This window comes from Quercus suber, unplaced genomic scaffold (genome assembly GCF_002906115.3).
Source record: "Quercus suber isolate HL8 unplaced genomic scaffold, Cork oak 2.0 scaffold_435, whole genome shotgun sequence".
In the NCBI taxonomy this organism is placed as follows: Eukaryota; Viridiplantae; Streptophyta; class Magnoliopsida; order Fagales; family Fagaceae; genus Quercus; species Quercus suber.
The window spans coordinates 72,753-81,936 of record NW_027069886.1 but is presented as its reverse complement, the minus strand read 5'-3'; the positions used below and the strand labels follow the sequence as shown (position 1 = coordinate 81,936).

General features: G+C 35.4%; 2 protein-coding genes and 1 long non-coding RNA gene across 3 annotated transcripts; 2 read left to right on the top strand and 1 right to left on the bottom strand.

Moving 5' to 3' along the window:
• Positions 1–233: 233 nt before the first annotated feature.
• Positions 234–2,257, top strand: LOC136062631 (receptor-like protein kinase 7; the record flags this gene model as incomplete). The annotated part of the gene is made up of 1 exon (XM_065761928.1): positions 234–2,257. A coding segment is annotated over exon 1 (1,956 nt), but the record flags the coding sequence as incomplete, so codon positions are not given.
• A 4-nt stretch (positions 2,258–2,261) lies between these two features.
• On the top strand, positions 2,262–4,664 carry LOC112024749 (receptor-like protein 9DC3). Its single transcript, XM_024057380.2, has 2 exons — positions 2,262–4,324; positions 4,458–4,664. The coding sequence occupies exon 1, from the start codon at positions 2,481–2,483 to the stop codon at positions 4,293–4,295; it is 1,815 nt and encodes a 604-aa protein (XP_023913148.2). The 5' UTR covers positions 2,262–2,480; the 3' UTR covers positions 4,296–4,324; positions 4,458–4,664.
• A 2,502-nt stretch (positions 4,665–7,166) lies between these two features.
• On the bottom strand, positions 7,167–8,262 carry LOC136062643 (uncharacterized). Its single transcript, XR_010624372.1, has 2 exons — positions 8,105–8,262; positions 7,167–7,710 (listed from the first exon to the last, which is right to left on the bottom strand). It is a non-coding gene; the product is annotated as an uncharacterized LOC136062643 (long non-coding RNA).
• Between the last annotated feature and the right edge of the window lie 922 nt (positions 8,263–9,184).

Sequence of the window (9,184 nt, the reverse complement as noted above, 5' to 3'; positions counted from 1 at the left end):
TTAATAAAATTTTTTAATGACCCCCCTAAACAAAATTCCTGGAGTCGTCACTGGATGACAAAGATTAAAAAGCTACGGCATATCCCAGTTCTCAAGTCACTGCCATACTAAATAAAACTTGAACAGTCACAATGTTTATGTCACGAATTGACTTTCTACTTTCAGATGAAATAGCGTGACTTCCCACCATTCTGCTATAAATTAAATGGCACTATCTTTAGCCTTAAATTCATTATTCTCTAAATAAGATCATAATAGATAATACCGATAAAAGTTTAAGCCATTCAGTCCACCATAGGACATGTCGTGTCCGCCTATCTACCCTTTCATTCTCCTTTTTTGCATCCTCCACCTGGCCTCTGGAATCCAATCCAATGACCTTCAAATTCTCATGAAACTAAAATCTGCCCTTCAAACATCAAACACCAATGTCTTCAGTTCTTGGGAATCCGGAAATTCCATATGCAACTTCACTGGAATCTCTTGCAATTCCGACGATTCCATTACAGAAATCGAACTTTCATACCAAAATTTAACCGGGGTTCTTCCTCTTGATTCCATATGCCAGCTCCAATCACTAGAAAAGCTCTCATTCGGGTTCAACTACTTGCACGGTCCAATTATGGACGACTTGAAAAATTGTGTCAAACTGCAATACTTGGATTTGGGCAACAATTTGTTCACAGGATGGTCGGTTCCAGAAATATCCTCTCTAAGCCAATTACGGTATCTACATCTGAATTTGAGCAGATTTTCCGGGACTTTCCCGTGGAAATCACTCCAAAACATGACCGGTCTTGTTTGGCTGAGCCTCGGAGACAATCCTTTTAATCCTTCTCCATTTCCAAACGAGGTGTTGCTGCTTACTAACTTGACTTGGCTTCACCTATCAAAATGCGGCATCCAAGGTACAATTCCAGCAGAGATTGGAAACCTTAAAGAGCTAATCAACTTGGAGCTTGCCGACAATAACATGACGGGGGAAATCCCAGTTGAGATTGGGAACCTAGTCAACCTGTGGCAGCTTGTGCTCCACAACAATTCATTCACAGGAAAACTTCCTATTGGTCTAAGAAACCTCACAAAGCTTGAAATGTTTGATTTTTCGAGGAACTATGTTGAAGGCAATCTATCTGAGTTGAGGTTCTTGAATAACCTCGTTTCTCTGCAACTTGTTGAAAACGAGCTATCTGGCCAGGTACCGGCTGAGTTCGGCAAGTTCACGAAGCTTGTGAACCTTTCTCTGTATAGAAACAGCTTTACCGGTCCGCTGCCTCATAACCTTCTCTCCTGGGCTAAAACTGGTTTCATCGACATCTCCGAGAATTTCTTTACCGGTCCAATTCCACCAGATATGTGCAAGCAAGGTACTTTGAGGGGGCTTTCAATGTTGCAAAACGATCTTACTGGTGAAATTCCAGCAAGCTATGCCAATTGTTCCACTTTACGCCATTTTAGAGTTAATAATAACTCGCTCTCAGGTAACATTCCAATTGGAATCTGGGGATTGCCGAACGTGACCGTAATTGATATCTCATTGAATGATATCCAAGGCCCAATTACATCCGATATCAAAAACGCCAAGTCTCTTGAAATGTTATTTGCAGGACACAATCGCTTATCAGGTAACATTCCAATTGGAATCTGGGGATTACCGAACGTGGTTTTAATTGATATCTCATTCAATGATATCGAAGGCCCAATCACATCCGATATCAAAAATGCCAAGTCTCTTGAAGCGTTATTTGCAGGACACAATCGCTTGTCAGGTAACATTCCAATTGGAATCTGGGGATTACCGAACGTGGCTGTAATTGATATCTCATCCAATGATATCGAAGGCCCAATTACATCCGATATCAAAAACGCCAAGTCTCTTGAAGCGTTATTTGCAGGACACAATCGCTTGTCAGGTAACATTCCAATTGGAATCTGGGGATTACCGAACATGGCTATAATTGATATCTCATCCAATGATATCGAAGGCCCAATCACATCCGATATCAAAAATGCCAAGTCTCTTGAAAAGTTATTTGCAGGACACAATCGCTTGTCAGGTAACATTCCAATTGGAATCTGGGGATTACCGAACGTGGTTTTAATTGATATCTCATTCAATGATATCGAAGGCCCAATTACATCCGATATCAAAAACGCCAAGTCTCTTGAAGCGTTATTTGCAGGACACAATCGCTTGTCAGGTAACATTCCAATTGGAATCTGGGGATTACCGAACGTGGCTGTAATTGATATCTGCCAAGTCTCTTGAAGCGTTATTTGCAGGACACAATCGCTTGTCAGGTAACATTCCAATTGGAATCTGGGGATTACCGAACGTGGCTGTAATTGATATCCCATTCAATGATATCGAAGGCCCAATTACATCCGATATCAAAAACGCCAAGTCTCTTGAAGCGTTATTTGCAGGACACAATCGCTTGTCAGGTAACATTCCAATTGGAATCTGGGGATTACCGAACATGGCTATAATTGATATCTCATCCAATGATATCGAAGGCCCAATCACATCCGATATCAAAAATGCCAAGTCTCTTGAAAAGTTATTTGCAGGACACAATCGCTTGTCAGGTAACATTCCAATTGGAATCTGGGGATTACCGAACGTGGTTTTAATTGATATCTCATTCAATGATATCGAAGGCCCAATTACATCCGATATCAAAAACGCCAAGTCTCTTGAAGCGTTATTTGCAGGACACAATCGCTTGTCAGGTAACATTCCAATTGGAATCTGGGGATTACCGAACGTGGCTGTAATTGATATCCCATTCAATGATATCGAAGGCCCAATTACATCCGATATCAAAAACGCCAAGTCTCTTGAAGCGTTATTTGCAGGACACAATCGCTTGTCAGGTAACATTCCAATTGGAATCTGGGGATTACCAAACGTGGCTGTAATTGATATCTCATTCAATGATATCGAAGGCCCAATTACATCCGATATCAAAAACGCCAAGTCTCTTGTATTCTTACTTGCAGGACACAATCGTTTATCTGGGGAATTACCCACAGAGATTTCGGAAGTCACATATCTAAAGTCAATTCAACTGAATGACAATAGACTGACTGGGGAGATCCCATATATGATTTGCAATGTAAGTTTTCTTGAAATTTTGGATATCTCTAATAATAGTTTGAAAGGCAAGATTCCACAATGTTTAGGTAACTTTAGTTATTACCTTAGGGTGATGAATTTGGGAATGAATAATTTCCAGGGCACCATACCTGATACATTTGCAAAGGGTAATAAATTGAGAACTATTGTCTTCAATGACAATAATTTAAAAGGGCTATTACCAAAATCTTTTATCAACTGTACAAATTTGGAAGTTCTTGACCTCGGAAACAACAGGATCAATGATTTATTTCCTTATTGGTTTGAAGCTCTCACCAATCTGCAGGTTCTTGTCTTGAAATCCAACAAATTCCATGGACCTATAGGAAATCATAACACTAGTGGGGTGTTTTTCTTTAAGCTAAGAATTCTAGACTTGTCTCACAATGAGTTTACAGGTCTTTTACCAAGAAATTATTTTGAAAATTTCAATGCCATGATGATTAATGATGATAGCAGACTTGAACCGCATTATATGGGTGAAAGTAGTCAATATCAAGATTCTGTGGTAGTGAAAGTGAAAGGGTTGGAAATTAAACTACAAAGAATCCTAACCATCTTCACAACAATTGATTTATCAAGCAACAAATTCCAAGGAGTGATTCCAGAAGTACTTGGAAGGCTTACAATCCTTCGACTGCTCAACCTTTCCCATAATAGCCTAACTGGCCATATCCCATCGTCATTGGCAAAATTGTCAGCACTTGAATCCTTAGACCTTTCTTCAAATAGCCTCATTGGAGAAATTCCTTTGCAACTAACAGATCTAACATTTTTGGCCATGTTAAATCTTTCACAAAACCAACTTATTGGACCCATACCTCAAGGCAAACAATTTGCTACATTTGAAAACAACTCCTATGATGGAAACCTAGGATTGTGTGGATTTCCATTGTCAATTAAATGTAGCACTAATAAGCTGATGCCCCCACTACTAGCATCAATATTCCAAGAAGACAACAATTCATCTTTTGCAAGAGGATTTGGTTGGAAGGCTGTGTTAATTGGCTATGGATGTGGATTCTTGTTTGGATTAGTTATGGGATACGTTGTGTTTAAGATAGGAAAACCTCAATGGCTAGTAAGGATCGTTGAAGGAGAACGAAATAACAAGAAGAGAAGGCCTAATAATCAAAGACCTAGACAGAAGAAATGAATGCATTTGAGGGGTGCTCTTAGTCTTAGGTGAGTTTGACAAAATTCTCTCTGGATTAAATTGTGCTATGATGTTATATAAACTTGCTTAAAAGTAGTAACAATATAAGTAATTTGTAGTATATATTCTTATTTATTTTATTTTTTTTGTGTTGTATGCAAGGTATTGCAAAAAGTTAAGAGGACCCTGTTCTTTACTAAGAGACAGATGAAGATTACAACCCTTTATCTTGCACCTGAAGAGTAGTAGAATGGCGTATTTTGGAGAGTTAATCATACTTTTATATGTGAATTTAGATGTTGTTTTCTTCTTTCTAGAATAATCATATTTAAAGTTTATGTTCGTATATGCGAATTATGGTGTTATTTTCAGTTGTACTTCTTTTTTTTTTTTCTTTTTCTCAATAAAAATTGCTGAAATGGAATATTTCTAATGGCGAATCATACAGAAAATTCTAAATTTAAGAAAGAAAACAACGTTCAATAGATTTTATTCTTTACGAAGTAGTTGTAAGAAGGGGAAGAGGGATTGCTGAGGCCAGTAATAAACTCCTAAGCCCACCCCAAAAAAAATATTTTTATTTTTTAAATCTAATTTTATTCCCTCCGATTCCTCCCAATTTTTTGGAAATTAAAACTTTGAGGTTTTAATCAAATAGAAAAGAATGAGCGTTCCCTCCTATCCATTTCATTCTCTCCCACTTAAACTCTCATACAAAATAATGTATTTTTCATTCCCTCTATAAAACTTCTAAACAAGGGAAAAGAATGAATATTTTAAAATTATTATTTTTTATTCATTTTCATTCATTTCCTTTCCCTCATCTCAAACGATCTGTTTGTGTGAGCCGAATGTAAATTATTTTTACCATCATTTTTAATGTTGCAACCAAACACAATAAAATAAGTTCATTTTCAATAAATTAAAAAAGGTAAATTACATATTTAGTCCCTAACGTTTACACCATATTTCAATGTGGCCCTTAATGTTTTAAATGTGTCAATATAGCCCATAACATTTTGATATTTGAGTAAAAATAGTCTGCAGTTAAGTGTTGGATGGAAAATACTAACAATGGTATTATAATATTAATTTTAATGCCACCTATATGCCATGTGGGCTGCCACATGAGCTAACTAAAAAACTATTTTTCTAAATTAAAAATTAACAAAAACAATTCACTTTTTTTTTTCACTTCAATAACAAATATGATTTCAAATTTGAAAAACTTAGCTATCTAAAGACTAAAATTGAACTACTACATTAAACTCACTAAAGCATCTTCAATCACAATACAATCCAAATCTAGATATTATCACTGACGGAGTAATAAAAGAATATACTTCAAGGACGCAAATTGATTCATTTGAAGCGTTAGAGACTAAATTAAACAATATGGTAAACATTAGGGGCCAAATTTGTAGTTCACCCAAAAAAAACTTCCATTGGAAATTTTATATATATATATATATATTTATGTAGCAAACTATACTATTTTAACAAATAGGGCTAAAAATAACTATAAAAAAAAAATCCTTATTCTATGAGACTTGCTTCTTCTTTTTTTTCTTCTTTTTTTCTTTTTTTCTTTTTTCTTTATGAACGCTTCTCTCCCACTTGCACAACACAACAGCCAATTTTCCAAGCTCGGCGTTCTCTCATGCCCCCCTTCTTGATCAAAATTTCTTCTTATATAGGCTTGTTCATAAGATATTTCCCTTGTTTTAGTCACCATCTATTATGGTTATAATGGGACTTAAGACATAATAATTTATGTTTGTTGCAACTTTGCTCGAGCGAGTTTCTAACAAGTGTACTCAAGCAAACTCTTGAGGGCACCTATGGGAAAATCTCCACTAATGAACCATTTCAGTATAGTACGAGTGTTGCCATTATGCAAGGTACGGGAGAAAATGGGTAAATGCCCCTTTCAAAAAAAAAAAAAATCCAGCATTTTGCCCCCTTTCCCAAACTAATTAGGGAAATACCCCTCTTTTGAAACTCAATTTTCTTAAAATCGAGTTATAAAAAAAAAGAAAATTCTGAAGCCTTATAGTGGCATTGTTAAGGAGCCTATAGTGACGTTTTAAGGACCTATAGTGACGTTTTAAGGACCTATAGTGGCGTTTTATAACTCGATTTCCATGAAGTTGAGTTACATGCAAATTTTTTTCTTTTTTTTTTACCTATAACTCGACTTCATGGAGATCGAGTTACAAAACGCCACTATAGGTCCTTAAAACGTCACTATAGGCTCCTTAAAAACGCTGTTATAGGACTTAACTCGATTTTGAGAAAATCGGTTTTCTCCCTAATTAGTTTAAGAAAGAGGGCAAAATGCTGGATTGTTTTTTTAAAAAGGGCAAAGGCCAATTTTTTCCGCAAGGTACGACTATTGAAGTTGTGAAAGTTATTATGTGATTGTGTGTGATAATTGAATGATGAGCGGAATCATAAAAGAGAGAGCATACACAAAGGTTTACATGGTTCGGCCTAATGACCTACGTCCATAGTGAGAAAGCCCTTAATGGTTACATATTATATTAAGCATTTGTTGTTAACATAAACAATTTAGGGTTAGGGTTTATATACTAGAGAATATATAACTAATCCTAGACTAACCAGAGATTACCTACAGTTAATATACTTGTTCTACAATTACATGGACTACAATTGGTTTGGGTCACTTAGACCATAATACGTCTAAGAGAAGTAATGAAAAGAAAAAATTATACACTACAGTTGTACTAACTTTAGGTGGTCATATCTACTCATTCAAATCTAAATTGGGTCAAATTTATGTTTGTTTTGAAGCCTTGATGTCTGCTTCTCACTTAAAGAAATTTACATACTCAAAAATTCATAATGGTGTAAAGGATATGAGAAAAATGTTATTAATTTGTCAATTAAACATATTATAACATTGTCTTCTTTGAGCATCTTTTAACCCAACTCGACACTAACATAATTTCATTAACTCTAAATTTAATATGTTTTGGCAATAGGATTTGCAAACATGTACCAACCCTAACAGATGTTCAGGCTGCCCTGAGCTCCCATTAGTTATTTATCATCCTCAAAGATGTCTTATTACAACATTGGAAAAGAGCTAGCCTAACTGCCAATTAAAAAAAAAAGACAAAGTAAGTCACCTCAAAATTTAAAGCTAACAAACCCTTCAATGAAGATCGAGGGAGAGAGACCGAAGTTGTGACAAATATGATAAGTAGGTATAGGGTAGAGTAATTACCCACAAAGCTCTTACTTCCCCCATTGCTATTTGTTGGATTACAATCCTTCAATTTTCAGATGGAATGGAGAGTGCTGGGGACTCCACCAGTATCGACCAAAGGATGTGCACATCTTTGTTAGGGGCAAGACTTCACATCCTCGTACAAATTGTGTATCCCTTTGCCTGAAGAACAGGACAGAAATTAGATAAATATGCGTGATTGGAACCAAATTAAGGCACAAAGGGAGCTTATTGCTTGGTCTTCAAGACAATGTCTCTTTTCAGAGCTCCTTTCTTACTCCAAACTCCATGACATTATAGTTATACATGCTGTCTGAGAGGGATATATAAAGGGCTCATCCATTAACTAACAATGATAACAACTTAAAACTTAGTTCACTGATCATGACCAATAACATGGAGGGAAAAAATGATTTCATAATGTAACAATGCATGTAATTAATAAGGTGTTTTAGAAGCAAAATGAATGAAAAAACCAAAAAATGAAAATGAAATTGCTTGTAACATGACATAAAAAGCTTAAGCCCATAATGCAGAGGTTGAGAGAGGAAATTACTTTTCCTTTTAGCTGTGTGCAAGCGCAACCACAACTTTTTCAATGGAGAGAAGAGGGAGTGCAGCCATCCCATTTGGAGAAATGGATGTTCCTCTTGTAAGATGGAAAGATGGAAAAATATAGCGGGAAAAACTAAGGGAGAAGAGAGAGAAATATTAGATTCCTTTGCTGATTTTGCTTAGACAATGGTGAATTACATATTACTATATCTGGCATTGTTATCATTCCCTTGCGGACTAAAGACGCTAAAAATTTTATCTGGTTGGTGCCATGTCTTTTCATCTATTTTCACTATTGTAGGAGAAGCCAACAATCACCAAGAGCCTTGTATCTGTCGCAGATATTCATAGATCAAGTTTTCCTCTCCAAATTTTTGAATAATCCAAAAAAATAAAAAGAAGAAAAAGAAGAGAAAAATCCTCAGTCAATTTTCCACGTTTCAACTCTCATGTTTATATATCAATGATCTTATAATAAAGCAATATTTTTTTTCCTCAAAAGTCATATTAAAAGTCTAATTAACTAAATGTAAGAGTGCTTTTAAAAATTTTGAAAAAAAAAAACATTTAATGTAAAGTGTGACATTTATAAAATTATGTTACTCTATCAATTAACCACCAAAAAACTCTCATGTTTATATATTTTGTATAACTTATTTTGCCTTTGGTTAGTAGGAATTATGGCTTTTATTGTTATGGTCCACCTCTTGTGAGTTTTTTGACTTTCCTTTTTTTTTTTTTTTTTTGAGGAAGTTGTGAGGTTTTGACTTAAATGACAATAAAACGAAAGTGAGATGTACATTATTGGCATTGGGTTTTATCATTTTAAAAGAAGGGGAATTCCACATGCATGTACAATTTAGAATTGTGGCTTACTAGATCCCACCCAAAAAATATTGAAGTACCATATAATAATCATGATTATCGTTCATCTCTCTCTCTCTCTCTCTCTCTCTCTCTCTCTCTCACATATTAGGGATTTGAAGATTTAATTTAGAATGGCCCGTTATGAAACGGGTGAGATATTAGATCATGGGTTTCCAACATGTAAAAATAGGTTTTGTAATTTTTTTTAAATAAA